This window comes from Oncorhynchus kisutch, linkage group LG13 (genome assembly GCF_002021735.2).
Source record: "Oncorhynchus kisutch isolate 150728-3 linkage group LG13, Okis_V2, whole genome shotgun sequence".
In the NCBI taxonomy this organism is placed as follows: Eukaryota; Metazoa; Chordata; class Actinopteri; order Salmoniformes; family Salmonidae; genus Oncorhynchus; species Oncorhynchus kisutch.
In genome coordinates this window covers 29,994,909-30,014,111 of record NC_034186.2, presented here as the reverse complement: position 1 = coordinate 30,014,111, position 19,203 = coordinate 29,994,909, and the positions used below count along the sequence as shown (strand labels likewise).

The window sequence follows — 19,203 nt, the reverse complement described above, 5'->3', positions numbered from 1 at the left end:
TTGACAGAAATCTGGCCGCAATTATTCTGATTACAAATAAATGATGAAAGATTGTAAGACTTTACAAGTGGCTCTTATACCTGTGTATTAACACTGGTATTACTATAGCAACAACATTGTTATATATATATTTTTTGTAATTGCTTAATTGAAAAGGAAAATACCTTAGAGCAATGGATCTGGTTGATGTTTTATTGTGGGAGAATTTATTACAGAGCTCCATGCATGAATCCCATATGGAGTTTGCTTTCATTTCATCCATTGAATGCACTTATAGGTGTTTAAATCATATGCTGGTACATGAGCATTAGACAACACTCCTGTGGCCAAGCAAAGTCATTCCAGATTCTCCAAGCAGATTGGTGTTACAACTGTAATTTGTACAGTATCAGATGGGTGTTGAACATGGGAACGAAATCATAATAGCAAAAGGCATTATATTTCTTTGCACAGTCATAGCATAGTAAAAAAAACATAGGCCTGAGTCAGACTTGTAATGCATAGTTTGTGTGTTAGGCTTCTTCAACTGTCTGACTTGTTTGTCTTTTATGGACATGAGGGCACTGGAGTGGGAGGCACAAGCAACAATTGCCAAGAGCCTCTGACTCTTAGAGAATACAGATAACTATATTATCCACCGGAAATATTCAATCAAATCACATTTTATTTGTCACGTGCGTTGTAGACAACAGGTGTAGACTAACAGTGAAATACTTACTTACGAGTACATTTCCAACAATGCAGATCAGATAAAAAAATAGAAATAATAGAAATAGTGACACGAGGAATAAATACACAGTGAATAATAATGACAAAAAAATAACATGGCTATATATAGTGAGTAGGAAATGACATGACAAAATTAAAATAAAAAAAATCAAAAAATTAAAATGACATTACTATATACAGGGAGTACCAATCCCGAGTCCATGTGCAGGGGTACGAGGTAATTGATGAAGCTACAGGGCATTCGGAAAGTATTTAGACCCCTTTTACTTTCTTCACATTTTGTTACGTTACAGCCTTATTCTAAAATGAATTAAACACACAATACCCCATAGTGACAAAGCAAACACTGGTTTTTAGATTAAACATCACATGTACATAAGTATTCAGACCCTTTAATCAGTACTTTGTTGAAGCACCTTTGGCAGCGATTACAATCTCGAGTCTTCTTGGGTATGATGCTACAATCTTGGCACAACTGCATTTGGGGAGTTTCTCCCATTCTTCTTTGCAGATCCTCTCAAACTCTGTCAGGTTGGATGGGGAGCGTCGCTGCTTAGCTATTTTCAGGTCTCTCCAGAAATGTTTGATCGGGTTTAAGTCCGGGCTCTGGCTGGGCCACTCAAGGACATTCAGAGACTTGTTCTGAAGCCACTCCTGCATTTTCTTGGCTGTCTGCTTAGGGTCGTTGTCCTGTTGGAAGGTGAACCTTCGCTCTAGTCTGCGGTTCTGAGCACTCTGGAGCAGGTTTCCATCAAGTATCTCTCTGTACTTTGCTCCGTTCATCTTTCCCTCGATCCTGACTAGTCTCCCTGTCCCTGCCGCTGAAAAACATCCCAACAGCATGATGCTGCCACCACCATGCTTCACCGTTGGGATGGTGCCAGGTTTCCTCCAGACGTGACCCAAAGAGTTCAATCTTGGCTTCATCAGACCAGAGAATCTGGTTTCTTATGGTCTGAGGGTCCTTTAGGTGCCTTTTGGCAAACTCCAAGCGGGCTGTCATGTGCCTTTTACTGAGGAGTGGCATCCATCTGGCCAATCTACCAAAAATGCCTGATTGGTGGAGTGCTGCATAGATGGTTGTCCTTCTGGAGTTCCTCTGTGGAGAGTTCCTTTTCCACAGAGGAAATCTGAAGCTCTGTCAGAGTGACCATCAGATTCTTGGTCACCTCCCTAACCAAGGCCCTTCTCCCCCGATTGTGCAGTTTGGCCTGGCGGCCAGCTCTGGGAAGGGCCTTGGTGGTTCCAAACTTCTTCTATTTAAGAATGATGGTGGCCACTGTGTTCTTGGGGACCTTCAATGCTGCAGAATTCTTTTGGTACCCTTCCCAAGATCTGTGCCTCGACATAATCCTCTCAGAGCTCTACGGACATTTCCTTCAACCTCATGGCTTGGTTTTTGCTCTGACATGTACTGTCAACTGTGGGACCTTAGGCACACACCTGTCTATATATCTAAATCATGTAAATCAATTGAATTTACCACAGGTGGACTCCAATCAAGTTGTAGATGTAACGAGTCTCATAGCAAAGGGTCTGAATACTTATATAACTAGCTATTTCTGTTTTATTGTTTTAACACATTTGTAAAAATGTATAAAAATCTGTTTTTGCTTTGTCATTATGGGGTATTGTGTGTAGATTTATGAGGAAAATGTTTTATTTAATCCATTTTAGAATAAGACTGTAACGTAACAAAGTGTGGAAAAAGTCAAGTGGTCTGAATACTTTCTGAATGTACTGTATGTACTGTTCACATAAGAAGGGGTAAAGTGACTAGGCAACAGGATAGATTATAGACAGTAGCAGCAGTGTATGTGTGTGTGTGTGTGTGTGTGTGTGTGTGTGTGTGTGTGTGTGTGTGGAGTCAGTATGTGCATGTTATGTGTGTGTGTGGGCATATGTATGTGTTGGGGTGTCGGTGTGAGTGTGCAGGTAGAGTCCAGTGTGTGTGCATAGAGTCAGTGCACGAGAGAGTGCAAAAAAGGGCAATGCAGGTTGTCCGGGTAGCCATTTGATTGGCTACTTAGCAGTCTTGTTTAGAAGTTTTATGGCTTGGGGGTAGAAGCTGTTCAGGGTCATGTTCGTTTCAGACTTGGTGCATTGGTACCGCTTGCCGTGCGGTAGCAGAGAGAACAGTCTGTGGCTTGGGTGGGTGGAGTCTTTGACAATTTGTTGGTCCTTCCTCTGACACGGCCTGGTATAGAGGTCCTGGATGACAGGGAGCTCGGCCCCAGTGATCTACTGGGCCATATGCACTACCCTCTGTAGTGCCCTGTGGTCGTATGCCTAGCAGTTACCATACCAAGCGGTGATGCAGCCAATAATGATGCTCTCAAAGGTGCAGCTGTTGAAGGTTTTGAGGATCTGAGGGCCCATGCCAAATCTTTTGATCCTCCCGAGGGGGAAGAGAAGTTGTCGTCCCTTTTTCACGACTGTTTTGGTGCGTTTGGAACATGATAGATCCTTAGCGATGTGGACACCGAAGAACTTCAAGCTCTTGACCAGCTCCATTACAAACCCGTCGATATGAATAGGGGCTTCCTCGGCCCTCCGTTTCCTGTAATCCACTATCATCTCATTTGTCTTACTGACATTGAGGGAGAGGTTGTTGTCCTGTGGTGTCCTGTGGTGCCTGGCAGTGTGGTGCCAGGTTAGGGAGACCTGGCTGCCAGGTCTCAGAGACTGCCAGGTCTCTGACCTCCTTCCTATAGGCTATCTCATCATCGTCGGTGATCAGGCCTACCACAGGCCACACCATATTGTCAGCAAACTTAATGATGGTGTTGGTGTCGTGTGCGGCCACGCAGTCGTGGGTGAACAGGGAGTACAGAAGTGGACTAAGCACACACCCCTGAGGGTCCCCTGTGTTGAGGGTTATCGTGGCGGATGTGTTGTTGCCTACTCTCACCATCTGGCGACGGTCCATCAGGAAGTCCAGTCCCAGGGACCTTAGCTTAGTGATGAGCTTCAAGGGCACTATGTTATTGAATGCTGAGCTGTAGTCAATGAACAGCATTCTCACATAGGTGTTCCTTTTGTTCATGTGGGAAAGGGCAGTGTGGAGCGCAATAGAGATTGCGTCAACTGTGGATCTCAACAGCAGTATGTGAATTGGATTAGGTCCAGGGTGTCTGGGATGATGGTGTTGATGTGAGCCATGACCAGCCTTTCAAAGCATTTCATGGCTACAGATGTGAGTGCTATGAGGCGATAGTCATTTTGACAGGTTACCTTGGCATTCTTGGACACCGGGACTATGGTTGTCTGCTTGAAACATGTAGGTATTACAGGGTCAGGGAGAGGTTGAAAATGCCAGTAAAGACAATTGTCAGCTGGTCAATGCATGCTCTGAATACGTGTCCTGGTTATCCATCTAGCCCTGCAGCCTTGTGAATGTTAACCTGTTTAAAGGTCTTACTCACATCGGCTATGAAAGCATGATCACACAGTCCGGAACCGCTGGTGCTCTCACGCATGGTTCAGTGTTGCTTGCCCCGAAGCGAGCATAGAAGGCATTTAGCTCATCTGGTAGGCTTGTGTCACTGGGCAGCTCGTAGCTGGATCTCCCTTTGTAATCTGTAATAGTTTGCAAGCCTTTGCTACATCTGACGAGCGTCAGAACCGGTGTAGTAGGATTGATCTTAGTCCTGTATTGACGCTTTTCCTGTTTTGATGGTTCATCGAAGGGCGTAGCGCAATGTCTTATCAGTGTCCGGGTTAGTATCCTGCTCCTTGAAAGTGGCAGCTCTAGCCTTTAGCTCAGTGGGGATGTTGCCTGTAATCAATGGCTTCTGGTTGGGATCTGTGCGTACCACAATGCCATCAGATGGATCCCGGAACATATTCCAGTCTGTGCTAGCAAAACAGTCCTGTAGCTTAGTATCCACTTCATCGGACCATTTTCGAATTGAGTGTATCACTGGTATTTCCTGTTTTTGTAAACAGGAATTAGGAGGGTAGAGTTATGGTCAGATTTGCCAAAGGGGAGGAAGAGCTTTGTATGCGTCTTTGTGAGTGGAATAAAGGTGATCTTCATTTTTTTTGTTTCACAGGTGACTTGCTGATAGAAATGAGGTAAAACAGATTTCAGTTCTCCTGAATTAAAATCACAGGCCACAAGGAGTGCTGCCTCTGGATGAGCATTTTCTTTTTGTCTTATGTCCCTATGCAGCTTGGTGAGTGCGGTCTTAGTGTAGGAATAAGGTTATGTATCTTGTTTATTGCCAAAACAGTGTTGAGATCAGTCTGTCCCTTAGACTTGTCTTGAACAAAGTGTTGTGGTAGAAACATCAGCCACAACAAGTCTCCCTGGTTTAGTTTTGTCCCTCGCTCTAGTTTGGCTGCTCATTTGTCTCTCTAAAGGGTTATTACCATCAATCAATGTTACTTTTTCTTATTTTTTTGTTACAAATGCAATGTTGTCTGGATTATTATAAATGTCTCTGTTTGGCTGCAGCAGGGCAGTTCGCTGGGCTGTATGGGAGAAAAAACACCTTAACCATTAAAACGCTTGCATGTGACTTTAGGAATTGACAAAGTGATTGAGTGATATATTAATGAAGTCTGCTCATCCTATGAGGCTGTCCATTTTAAACACCTGTTTAGAATTGAGGTCTGTCCACCGCTCATTAGGAGACCAGAGGCCAGCCGTAAAAGCAGAGCTCGTTCCTGTGTGATATGCTGGCGTTATTCCAGATTCATCTCACACTCATAGATAATGAAAGCGAACAGCATAAAACAGCTCCCGTTGTCCTTTCTCCTGTCTGTTATCTCGGGGACCTTTGGTACATGGTCTTGGTTGTGTCCAGGCTGACCCTTGGTCTGGTTCTTGGTCTGCTCTGTGTGAGTGTGGAATACTGTACTCTCAGAGGTGGTGAAACAGAAGCTGCAACATGACTGTGAGCAAGGTAGAGAGGGTTATGCGGCAGCGTAGAGAGGGTTATGCGGCAGCGTGGAGAGGGTTATGCGGCAGCGTGGAGAGGGTTATGCGGCAGCGTGGAGGGGGTTATGCGGCAGCGTAGAGAGGGTTATGCGGCAGCGTGGAGAGGGTTATGCGGCAGCGTGGAGAGGGTTATGCGGCAGCGTAGAGAGGGCTATGCGGCAGCGTGGAGAGGGTTATGCGGCAGCGTGGAGAGGGTTATGCGGCAGCGTGGAGAGGGTTATGCGGCAGCGTGGAGAGGGTTATGCGGCAGCGTGGAGAGGGTTATGCGGCAGCGTGGAGAGGGTTATGCGGCAGCGTAGAGAGGGTTATGCGGCAGCGTAGAGAAGGTTATGCGGCAGCGTAGAGAGGGTTATGCGGCAGCGTGGAGAGGGCTATGCGGCAGCGTAGAGAGGGTTATGCGGCAGCGTGGAGAGGGCTATGCGGCAGCGTAGAGAGGGTTATGCGGCAGCGTAGAGAGGGTTATGCAGCAGCGTGGGTGGAATGAAGCCTCTTTTGCTTTTACCGTTGCAATCTAATCACTTGTGTGGGTTTATATATGCATGATAATGCTTGTGTAAGCTAATTTCCTATTGAAAAAGGGACATGCTATTATTTATATCATAAGCAGGTACACAGGTGTTAATTACATGCCGAGGTTAAAGTGTGGGGCCCGTTTTCCACTTTAGCCTCTCTGTGCAGGTATATATTTAGCTCTGCCAGTGGCTCACGATGCAAGATGATTCATTCTGCATAAATTGGATAATGTGAAGGTTTTACTATTCCAACCACTGTATACTTAATGGCATTGACAAAAGATGCATGGTAAAAATGAGAACAGAAATAATTGCACATAACATGATGAATATGATCATCCTAGTTTATAGCTGACACAAAATGTCTGCTTTCTGTTGTAATACATCCATCTTACTTCAATAACAGAGATGGAATGGCGAGCTTCCCACAACTCATCCTCTGTCCCCTACTGGGAAGGCATCTGGTCTCAGTCAGCCCTGCCTCCGTTGCACAGTACAGCTCCTGCGCTCAGAGATCCACTCAGTTAAAGTGATTATGAGAATTATCAGAGCTGTCATTTCAGATCTCAGACCACCTAACATCTGCAATACTGTAGTTGATATTGTTATTACTGTACATCTCACTTCAACAGAAGACCAACAGACCCATTAGGGCAGTTGATACCTGCAGGTTGATCTCTGTAAGCTGTTGTACTAGGATACAATCAGAGCATGTAAATTCCCCAAAGAGCCGCCCTGCCCTGCCCCCATTCCCATCGGTGCTATTGCCATGGCAATATGCCTCCATCTTGATGAAGGTGTGCACTCTTCCAGCTATTAGCCTGGGCCAGTAAGCCCTGCTACATGACCCAATGTTTGCACAGGTGGTCTACTACGAATCACAATTTCCAAAGAGAATGTTATCTACAAATGAAATGTTTCTCTTGGATTAGTGTTCAATATGAGCATACAGTAATAACTGACTGCATTATTATTGCTCAGGTAGAACAGAGAACAAACTGCGTTTCTGTGTACGTTCCTTCTACATACTATGATTCATCGTCATCCTCTGCTCTCATTATATCCACTTTATACAAACATCAGATAAACCTGGCCAGAGAATGGCCATATGGAACAGAAGCTACATATATAGTGAGGTTGAGATTCTTTGTCACATCTAAGCTTTGAATAAAATAAAAAACCTTGGTTCTACACTGTCGCACAATACACAAAGTTCATCATGCGGGTACCTGTCTATCTCAGTGAAGGTCACAAGCTTAATTATTTTGACTGGATGGCCAAGAAACGCATTCCCAGTTACTGCTATTGCTCCAGAGAGCCAGTAAGTTAGATTGGTATGGAGGAATAAAGATGTATTCAGTTCCAGTCCTCACAGTCCCAGACTAGAGAATCATGTTAAGATGTCTCTTGTAATTATCTGGCCATATACATTATCTGCAAGGTCAGAGTGATTGAAGGAAAAATAAACTCATTCTGTATAAAGAGGTCTTTGTAGTGTAGGACCGCCTCCATCTGTTTTAATTTGAAAGATCTGGAATCTGATAGACATATTTTTCATGGTTAAATACAAGTGCATTGATGTCTTATAACTCAGCCTGGATTCATTATCTTCACACATCTTGGGGGCTGTAACATCAATTATTGCCGAAGGATGGTTATTTTTCCCTGTAGACATTCTGTACTGAGTTTGCCAATTTCATATACTTTTAATATACTGCTAAGTTTTCAGGTCTTTTGTTTTGTTCTTCATTTGCGTGAAGTCATGTACTTATCATAATATTTATGAGACTGGCTATGTAAGTAGATTACTTGAATGTATCAATCAATAGTATGTTGTTCATTATGTTACCATCACTGATCATTGTAATTATTTGCTCATATGAAAAAGTGTTAATTGATTTGATTAAACGTCAACTGTCATTGGTTGTACGGTAGTTAAGAAACTGAATAGTGATTATCCCCCTGTTTTTTCCTTTACCAGGCTTTCAAGGATATGCTGTATGCGGCCCAGGACCAGGCCCCATCCATAGAAGGTAAGGAAAGTCCTGGTCCAAGGACAGAATGAACGCTCCCTGTACTGCACCCGCTCGGACACCCCGAAAAAACAGGCCCTGCAACAAATAGAGGAAATTGCAGTGATCATCCAGCTACCCCTCACCCGACAGAGCAGCCGCTTTGTGCTGGGTGCAGTGACCACCTCATCGCTGTGCAGAGCTGGAGGTCGAGGGCCCCCCCAGATAGCATATGATACCAAAATGTCTAGAATTTAGAGTTTAAAACTGAAAAATGATCTCACCCTCATAGCAAAATGTGTAGAATAGAAGGACATTAGCTTTTAAATGGCATATTTTGAACCATAGCATGAGATGTGCTACAAAATAGCAAATGCTTCTCTTTGACCGTGGCAAAAAGTGTAGAATTGCAGAAAAATTGCTTTAAAACTGAAATATTTTCTCATAGCATTATATCATTTCACATTTTTTCACCACTGGAGGTCGATGCCCCGGGCCCCAAATGTGGTAGTCCGCCCCTGCATAAAAGTCCTCAAAATACCTTTCTGCATTTCACAATGGTTGCATGATACATACTCAACATCCAATGCCAGTATTTTGATTAATGCCTGAGTTGCCATGCTGGTATTTGTTTACATGACATAATCTCACATTTCCACAATGCATAGCCTACTTACAGTACCAGTCAAAAGTTTGGACACATCTTCTCATTCCAGGGTTTTTCTTTATTCCAATATTCCAGGGTTTTTCTTTATGTTTACTATTTTCTACATCGTAGAATAATAGTGAAGACATTAAAACTGAAAGAACATATGGAATCACTTAGTAACCAAAAAAGTGTTAACAAATCAAAATATAATTTATATTTGAGATTCTTCAAAGCAACCACCCTTGGCCTTGATGACAGCTTTGCACTCTTGGTATTCTCTCAACCAGCTTCATGAGGTAGTCACCTGGAATGCATTTCAACTAACAGCTGTGCCTTGTTAAGTTAATTTGTGGAATTTCTTTCCTTCTTAACACGTTTGAGCCAATCAGTTGTGTTGTGACAAGGTAGAGGTAGTATACAGAAGATAGCCCTATTTGGTAAAATACCAAGTGCATATTATGGAAAGAACAGCTTAAATAAGCAAAGAGAAATGACAGTTCATCATTACTTTAAGACCCAAAGGTCAGTCAATATGGAAAATGTCAAGAATTTTGAACGTTTCTTCAAGTGCAGTCGCAAAAACCATCAAGAGCTATGATGAAATTGGCTCTCATGAAGACCGCTACAGAAAAGGAAGACCCAGAGTTAACTCTGCTGCAGAGGATATGTTCATCAGTGTTACCAGCCTCAGAAATTGCAGTCCAAATAATTGCTTCTCAGACACATCTCAAGTAACAGATACCTCTAAACATCACCTGTTCAGAGGAGCCTTTATGGTCAAATTGCTGCAAAGAAACCACTTTTAAAGGACACCAATAATAAGAAGAGACTTGCTTGGTCCAAGAAACACGAGCAATGGACATTAGATCAGTGGAAATCTGACCAAGAAGGAGAGTGATGAAGTGCTGCATCAGATGACCTGGCCTCAACAATCACCCGACCTCAACCCAATTGAGATGGTTTGGGATGAGTTGGACCCAAGTGTGAAGGAAAATCAGCCAACAAGTGCTCAGCATATGTGGGAACTCCTTCAAGACCATTGGAAAAGCATTCCAGGTAAAGCTGGTTGAGAGAATGCCAAGAGTGTGCAAAACTGTCATCAAGGCAAAGGGTGGCTACTTTGAAGAATCTAAAATATTATATATACTTTTTTGCTTACAACATGATTCCATATGTGTTATTTCACAGTTTTGATGTCATAACTATTATTCTACAATGTAGAAAATAGTACAAATAAAGAAAAACCCTTGAATGAGTAGGTGTGTCCAAACTTTTGGCTGGTACTGTATATCAGATGCTCTGTGTGGAAGAGGGCATGAGAACTCTCTCCAGACGTCATGGTTGTACGGTCTGCCACTGATCTGTGAACGGTGTCTAGTTCTAGTTCACTGGGGAGCTGCATCTCTCTGAAGGTCGACTTCCAGGAGACTGGGCCGACAGGCCGGGCCTTTCTGCCGAGGTGTGAGGGAGACGTTATTTCCAGTCAGTGGCTCTGTATGTGTTGGACGTGTGTGAGAGTGGTGTGTCTAAAGTATCCACTGACCTTGTTGTTTCCAAAACCACCGTTCCGGGGGAATGGGAAAGAGAGGAAGTTGGCAGGTGCGGCTGATAGGGCTGGAGATTGATTCAGCAGAATAAAGACCTGAACAGGGCTGGAACAAGCACAGGAAACAGAAGCAGAACTGAGTGTCCTCAATGGTCAGCTGGCTGGAACCCACCCTCACTGTGTCCAGAGTTGGAGGTTGAGAAATTGAAGGGGTGGTGGGTTTTTGCCACATGACTCCAAAAGAAGACTGACTCACCACTCATGAAGCTTGGAATGAGCTGACAAATACCTCACTGTCAGACTGTTTATAGTCTCTAGTACAGAGGTCTGTAGTTGCTTCATGATGAGAGGAAAACAACCTAGTGAGCTGCCGTTGACAGACCATTAATCACATTGCCAAACTTTCACCATCATATTTCAGCCAACGATGCCATGTGAAGCCTAAATGAAAGAGTTGTCTGTGTGTCTAGTTTGGCATTAACGTATGTGAGCTGTCTTTCCTTTAAACACCATTCTCCCGAGGGTGTCAGCCTTATCCCCAACATGGCTGATGAATCCTGTTCTGTCTGTCCTCTGTCAGAGCTGCCATACACAGGTCACTCACTCACTCCTCCATCTCTGGGACAATTCTACCCCTCCTTTAAATTCCAGTGAAGGGTAAATGGATGGAAACACAGATGGATAGGAGGAATACATGGGGGACCAAATAACTGTACAGGAGCACACAGTGAAGGTTATTGAGACTCTGCATTGTAGCACCAGTCACTGTTTACTTTTCATATGAGGAACAAGATTAACAGGCTTCCCATGAAATACAAGCTTAGCATAGCCTCCTCACACAAACCCTGTGTCAAATCTGATTGAGTTAAAAAAGTAATGATTTTTATTAAATCACCCCTCAACCAAAGAATAATGACTTGAATCTGATTTCTGAGATGTTTTTTTTCTCTCTCGGCAGCGAGGCCTTCTGTGTCTGAGTGAGATATGGTATTCTGAGAGAGTACTAGTGCCTCCGGGAGACAGTTTACTGGGTTATTACCACCCCCTCTAGCTGACCCGCTACCTGATATAGCCTAGTTGTAGTAGAGATTCGACATGGAGAAGTACAACACTTCAAAGCCTCTGTCAGGGCCTTCTCTTACTGAAGGCTTCTGTCAAATACTTCAGAAGTGCATGTTACTCCAGCAAACAAGGATATGGCCAGCTGTAGTCCCACAGGATTTGAGATTTGTGCTATGTTTTATACATAGCCTACCTTAATGACTGAAGAAGGTTTATCCTATGTGTATGATCAGCACTCTGAATAAGACATGGAAGCCTAAAGGGATATGACGTTCAGCTCCACGAGTTCCACAAAGAGTCTGTCAACAAGTGCCCCAAGACATTGATGGGCAGCAGCAGGAGCAGATGTAGGGAACAGTGTGTGTGTGTGTGTGTGTGTCCATTGTTTTCAACACCATAGGCTTTCCTGTGGTCAGGCTGTGAGCATTCTTTGGATGGTTTGAATGTGAGAGACATTTTAGATGGAGATTAATATCTTAAACTTTACCAGAGACACAATCCCTCAGCTTTGACTCAATACTAGATTGCCCACACAATACAACCTGTTGCATTGGCGTTGATTTTTATACCAGACTGATGAGGAAAGTCATATTTTGATGTTGACAAATGCCTTGTTCAGCGCTCCCTACCTGACTGGGATGAATGTTCAGTAATTAAGAAAGCTTGTTCTAGTTACATGCAGCACCAGAGTGGCTGTAGTGCCTCGTATAGCGTTTAACCTCTCGTGAGATCCTTTGTTCTTGCTTCCTAGTTTTAATTAAAACAGCATTTGCACTGCAGCTTAGACCAGGAGAACGCACTGAGGAGCAGCTGGCTTGAGTTCAGGCTCCCCTGCTCCTCTCTCTCCCTCCAGTGAGATTGAATTAGATAATGTCCAATTCAATTAGCCTGCCGATTATGAGATTTGAGAACAATAACTGCAGATAAACACAGCAATGGGAGGAATTAGTCTGCCCCCGGAACTATCTCTCAGTAATGTTACATGCCATAGTGGCATAGTCATAGGCAGTGTTACATCAGGGGTGATCCAGGATGATTCACACGGGGAAGGGCTCTCCCACCTCCCAGCAGCTTGACCGAGGTGGAGGGGGAATGTGGGGGAAGTGTTGTGCTATTGACTGCTCACAGGAAGACACCAGAAATATGATTTCCCACGGACAACACATATATTGGGTTAGTTAGCCAAGGTCTTGGGTATCACAAACTGGCAGTAAAATGTTTTATAGTCTCTCCAGGCTGCTCTATAATACATAGCTTGGAGGACTGAAAGCCTCGTGTTTTTATTGCATAATGAAACTGCAGATTGAATGAATGAGGGGAGTCTTTGTGTGTTCCCCTGAGTACCTTACCTACCTTGTTGAGGTTTGATGCATAATACCTCTGTGTCGGTGTTGTTCTGTGGTATTAGTGTATGGAGCAGCTGCAGTTTGACTGGAGAAGGATAAAGCACCATAATAAACCATGATGGTTTTAGGAGCAGCCTTCTCCCTCTTTCCTTGCTCTCACCAGTGTTTAAATATATATTTTTTTAAATTACACCTTTTTCTCCCAAATTTCATGGTATCCAATTGGTAGTTACGGTCTTGTCCCATCGCTGCAACTCCCGTACGGACTCGGGAGAGGTGAAGGTTGAGAGCCGTGCGTCCTCCGAAACACAACCCAGCCAAGCAGCACTGCATCTTGACACAACGCCCACTTAACCCAGAAGCCAGCCTAACTAATATGTCGGAGGAAACACCGTACACCTGGAGACCGTGTCAGCGTGCATTGCGCCCGGCCCGCCACAAGAGTCGCTAGTGCGCGATGGGACAAGAGCATCCCTGCCGGCCAAACCCTCCCCTAACCCGGACGACGCTGTGCCAATTGTGCTCCGCCCCATGGGTCTCCCAATCGCAGCCGGCTGCGACAGAGCCTGGACTCGAACCAGGATCTCTAGTGGCACAGCTTGCACTGTTATGCAGTGCCTTAGACCGCTGCACCACTCGAGAGGCCCTCTCACCACTGTTTCTGACCCAGCTCTCAGTGCAGCCTGATTACACTGTTATTGCAATGAAATATGAGACAGTTCATACCTTGATTACACAGCTAGCATATGTTTTTGTATGGAATACAATGCTTTGCTTCAGCCAGCCATTTTCACCCTTCCTCTCTTCACGCCATGGCGATGGAGGTTTTTCCTGTGTATCTCCAACAATAGCAGAACAGCAATTGTGACTCGACTTCAGTCCTCAGGTGCAATACCAGCGGCTAGGCTCCAGCAGGCAACTCAGTCAACAAAGACCAAAGCACCCGCCAATCCGATTATTATGTCGGAAGCTGACGTGGAGGGAGACAATTTTAGAAGTTTTCTTGATTTTCGCTGGTTGTAAAACTGGTGAGATAGTGACGTGTGAGTATATCACGGTTGCAGCCCCAGACAGACTCCCCTGTCTGCGTTGGTGGAGGTCCACAGAGTGGAGCGGTGCTGTTATCAGAGAGGAGAGGGGGACAAGCCTGCTGAGAGACCAGGTACTAGCAATTAGCCTGCCTGCCTTTCTCTGATCAAAGACCACGGAACAGCACTACACTCACTCACTCACTCACTCACTCATTCACTATCATCCTCAATATTGCAGCCTTTTGTTCTCACACCTCAACTGGACACATTAATATTGCACTTCAAAGCCACCTTCATTAAATGAATTAAGGAAAATAAACATGGTAGTAAAAACCTCAGTGCTGCCATTCCCCTTTTAGCGCCAATGAATTTCATATGAGGAGGAATATTAATGTGATAAGTACGCAATCCACTTGATGAATGCGCTAACATCAATCACACTCCCAGATACCACAGATACCTCCACCTTTCATGATGCTTTCCACTCGCAACTCTCCGCTGTCTGTAATGGGCAGCCTCCATTTTGTCTGTTGCTGTTGGTTGCTGATGGACATGGCTGGCTATTTGAAGCCTGGTGGTGGTATTGTTTTTGTGATTGTTATCCCACTCACGTGTGCCTAGGTACAGCAGCTGTTATTACAGTGGGCCCAGCTATAGGAGAGTCCCCTGTGTGGCTCTAGAGCAGGAGTTCTCCCCAGTAGCCCAAGGACACAGCCCTGTACATTCAGTGGGCCAGTAGCCTAGCAGCCAGGGTCTCCCACCAGCCTGCATTATTGATGGGCTGTCTTACAAGCTGCCGCTCCGATTTGGATGAAAATGCTATTTGCTCAGTGTTTGTGGGTTTATTCCTCCTCAGCAGCGCTAACTGCCTGCTACCACCTGTATCTCAGTCTTCTGGATGTGCATCGGTAGACAAAGCCTTGCTTGTTCCAGCTTTTACAGTAGGAGGAGAGGAGGAAGAAGCCCAGGGGCATGTATCTAGTGGAGATTGTTAAAGATGTCAAGGAGTTGAGGGTAGTATACTAGGATAGTAAACATTCTGGCTGATGCTCCAGAGAGGGAGATGGGAGGGTCAATAAAGAGCTGAGAGGGAACTCAAGGTCATAGATTAATCGAAGCAGGGTAATGAACATGAAAAAGCAGGGGACTAATTGGATGAAGACTGGGGAGATGCTGCTCCCTCAACCTTCTTTATCAGATGGAAGGATGGCCAGAGAGCGAGAGAGAGGGACTTAAAGCAGCAGACAGACTAGAGGGTCCCATGGCTCATCTCCAATGCACGCTCCCCTCCGCATCATCTCTGCAGCTATAGTGCACACTGCGAGAGAACAGAAAAAAACCTTGATAGATGAAAGTCTTTCCATCTATTATTCATCTGTGAATTAGATCTCGCATGAATGGTGAGAGGGGAAGTGGTGTGGGGGGAGGGGTGAACAGGAGGTTATTGGAGCTCGCAGGAGTCAAGGTCTTTCTGGAGAACTGGCACTTGTTCTTTTAAGGTATTTGAGCAGTATGACGAGGGCTGTAATTAGTGGTTTATCCCTATCTCGCTCACAAAAAGGAAGCATGGAGGGGGACGTCCTTATGAAGACCAACATGTTCCAGCGGGCTGTGTGTTGGCACTAATCTGGGTATCATATGGATGGTCTAAGAGCCAACAGACTGACTGAGATGAGAATGAGTTGAGGGTGTTGTTATTTGCTCAGGTCTCAGGAGTCAGAGAGTTTATTCAGAATGAAAATACTTTCAGACATTGTCTCTGCTCTGTTGACTTGGTTCTGTTCACCGTGACAGCCAGGTTACTGAAGCAGCTTTAATCAGGGCACAGGCCTAATCAGTAGCTTGTATGGCTGCCATCAGTCATGTTATGTCAAACTTAACCTTTTTCTTGCATTCATGGACATGATCAATCTTGCATGGGTTGTGGTATATTGATTTGTTTTAGCTGTGTGTATTGCATTCCTCTTTTTTTCAAGAAGTATTCTGAAAAATAATCTATTGAATTATTGAGTAGTATTCAGTCCATGTCCATTAAGAGTATATAACTAAATGATTGAGATTCTATATAACTATTGAAACAGGTTGGTTTGTGATGCCTACATTCACTGACAGCACAGTATGGCATGAGTGTGAAGAGCAAAAAGCAACTACAGTCTGAGAAAAATAGAGACATACTATGCCCTTGTCTGTAGTCTGTGTGTTTATCGCCTCTCACACACTCTCACACATATAGAGTGCACAAACACCCAGGCGTTGGCTCTAGTGGGCGGGGCTGAACCCTGGGTGGTGGCGGCAGTACCATATGTTCAAGTCTTTTTATTTGTGTTGATGCAAATCAAATGCATTCATTACATGCTCTTCTAATCTTTCAGGTTAACAATGTATCTTCCAAAGCTGCCGAGCTGGGGAAATGAGAAACTGTTCCTAATCTAGAAGTACAATTAGATTAATTGTGTAACGATGTTCAACTCACACATAGCGATTTCTCAAATGTCAATTCTTAATCACGTTTTTTCCACTATTGACTTCTAAACACACAATACAAAGCATTGTGTCCCAGTATGTGTTTGTGTTTGTGTATGCGCACATGTGCTAGCAGTGTGTAGGAGAGACAGTGTCCTTCAGTGCTCCACTCTGTCCATTGTCCCTCTGCAGAGATGGCTGGAGACTGTTAGCTGTTTGGCTGCCGGTATCCTCCTGGGTAACCTGCTGTCTGGTGCATGTTGCTGGAGGTCTGTGTTGGCCCCTCCCTCCCTCTAGATTCCACTGTCTCTCCCACTGACTCTTTAATCTATATTGTAATTCTCACCAGAGGGGAGCAGGTGATGACAGAAAATATCTCTGAAATGTCTGACTAGGTATGGTAAAGCTTGTGCCACTGCTTTTGACAGATACATTTTAGGCCCGTACAGTTGCAGGTCTAGTTGCGCTATTTGACTCGGCAGTTAAAGATGGATCAATTTTGAGTGGGCAGTAGGAAATAGGATCTTTTTTTTGCAGAATGTATCCAAGTGGCATGTTGGTTTAAATTGAGTCCCTTCCCATGGGGTCAGTATGAGTGAGAGGGAGAGAAAGAGAGGGAGAGACAGAGAGAGAAGTTGGCCGTTCCTGCATTGAGTTGGAGCTCCCCATGCTCAGTTGTGCCCGTGGGCTAAAGTGGCAGAGGAGAGACTGGTGACATTGACAGTGATTGGAAGATAGTAAAGCAGTGAGCTAGAGTCTTGGGGATGGCCTCTTCTCTCCTCTGTTAAATGCTCTCATTACAAGGATGAGCAAATAAGTGTTTTTACATAAATTACAAAATTTCACAGAGAATAGATACTGTATATGACCATATCTATCTTATTTGAGTGCAGGGGGTCAACCCATTAAGGCAATAATGTGATGACTATTATTATAATAGTGAATCAATTATTCAATGATATATAGTGTCCAGACAACTTGTTTTGTTTTATATTAACTATTGAATTATTAACACTGTGTTAGATTGGAAATATGGCCTCTCTTCACAAATCTCGTAATTTATCCCAGTTACAGAAAGCCATTGTGAAGTTAGACATACATTGTATTTAGAGGAATGGATCGTATGTGTTTATGGTTTACAGTGCTTTAATCTACAAATCATCATTTATGTAGAAAGCTAAACATTTGTGATTCAACAATATTCCACATAGAGATGAATATATTCATTTGCAGTAAATAAATACTGTTGTGACAAATGCGGATAATCCTGAAATAGATATTATTATGTCATTTTCAAAGAAACACGTTTTGGAGACTTATCTGGTGTAGCAGGAGAACTGCAATTACTTTAAATATGGCTTCAAATTACCAACAAAGTGTTCCTTTAATTTATCCTCTTTTTCCGAACATATTCATAATAATCTCTTTGTGGAGACTCGAGCGATGGACCAGCGTTTCTTTCATTAATCTTTGACCAGCTTGCTTAGCCCTAGAGACTTCCGTTAGGCTTCAAAACACTGGACTGCCACATACACACACACACACACTCAAACACTCAAACATACGCACTCTGGCAGGCCCGCTATACACACTGTTACAGTTTCTAGCACCTCTGTTGTGCAGCTGTTGGAAAATCGTCCCAAATGTCTGTCGTTGAGCTAGTAGTTCTATGTCAAGAATGTGAGCGTTTCTATTTCGTAACACTTCAATTTAACCGTCGCTATCATATGGTGGCCTCGGGAAATATGCATATTTCATGTCATCCGCAGCTTGTGGATAATATATTCGGGATGAGTGTTAATAATAACCAATTACCGTTGTACAGTGAGTCTAATCCTGCGTCAGAGTTTTCACACCATGTGGTACCATGTAGCCTCTGTCTCTCTCTCTGCCCTGGGGACGGACTGGGACTGGGACTGGGACTGGGACTCGGACTGGCTGGCGCCAGGAAGCACAGAGAGAGAAAAGCACCAAGCCACCGGTGGAGAAGGGACTTAATGTACTTACTTACTCTGATAGGGTGAGTCTCAATCCGCCCTCGTTGTTTCACCACCACCACCAAAACAAACCAGCCCACCATCTCCCAAGTGTGTTAATATGCTGAGTGGTTACTTCAGGAAATACCCTGCCCTATTGTTACCTTTATCTCTTCTATTGTGGTTCAAGAAATGACCATTTGTTTATGATTAGGATTTTTCTCTCCCCAGGCAAAATGCATGTTGTCCTGACAGTCGACATCTCATAATTGTGCTCCATATGCCCAATTAGTATGCAGTTAAATTGAGCATAACAAACCTATTGTTCCCTTGGCATGAATGTGCAGTCTGCAGTAAGAGCTCATTTTCATGTTAAAGACTTGAGATGTGTCTCTAGTTATTTTTTATTTTACCTTTATTTAACTAGGCAAATCAGTTAGGAACAAATTCTTCAATGACGGCCTAGGAACAGTGGGTTAACTGCCTGTTCAGGGGCAGAATGACAGATTTGTACCTTGTCAGCTCGGGGATTTGAACTTGCAACCTCCCAGTTACGAGTCCAACACTCTAACTACTAGGCTACCCTGCCGCCCCAAATATACGTGCAAATATACGTGACTGTTTGTATAAGTGTTTCTTCTTAGAAACCAAGAGGGGTGAACAGAGCTAAACCTCACAGCCAAAGGTAACCATGGCACTCAGTTAGTGAGCAAAATCATTTGGACATTTTTTTCACATTCAAGGGGCCAAACACACTCCGTTGGCTGTTGATAGCTGACAACATTTCTAGGACATGAAAATAGATCAGATTTTCATGGCCTAGAAAAATGTAAGACCTTGTGCTACACATGTGATGTCCCAACAGGTTAAATATATTGTGTTTACAAAAATCATCCATTGACATAGGCCTAGCCTAACTGATTTCCAGATCT

At 43.9% G+C, this 19,203-nt stretch overlaps 1 protein-coding gene across 2 annotated transcripts in view; it reads left to right on the top strand.

Annotated features, from left to right (window-relative positions):
* The window catches only part of LOC109902632 (xenotropic and polytropic retrovirus receptor 1 homolog), a 94,827-nt gene that overhangs the window by 13,605 nt on the left and 62,019 nt on the right, over window positions 1–19,203 (top strand). For both annotated transcript variants that reach the window (XM_031785970.1, XM_020499151.2), the window contains exon 2: window positions 8,168–8,219. In XM_031785970.1, coding sequence (XP_031641830.1) covers window positions 8,168–8,219 — 52 coding nt within the window. The remainder of the gene's footprint in view (window positions 1–8,167; window positions 8,220–19,203) is intronic.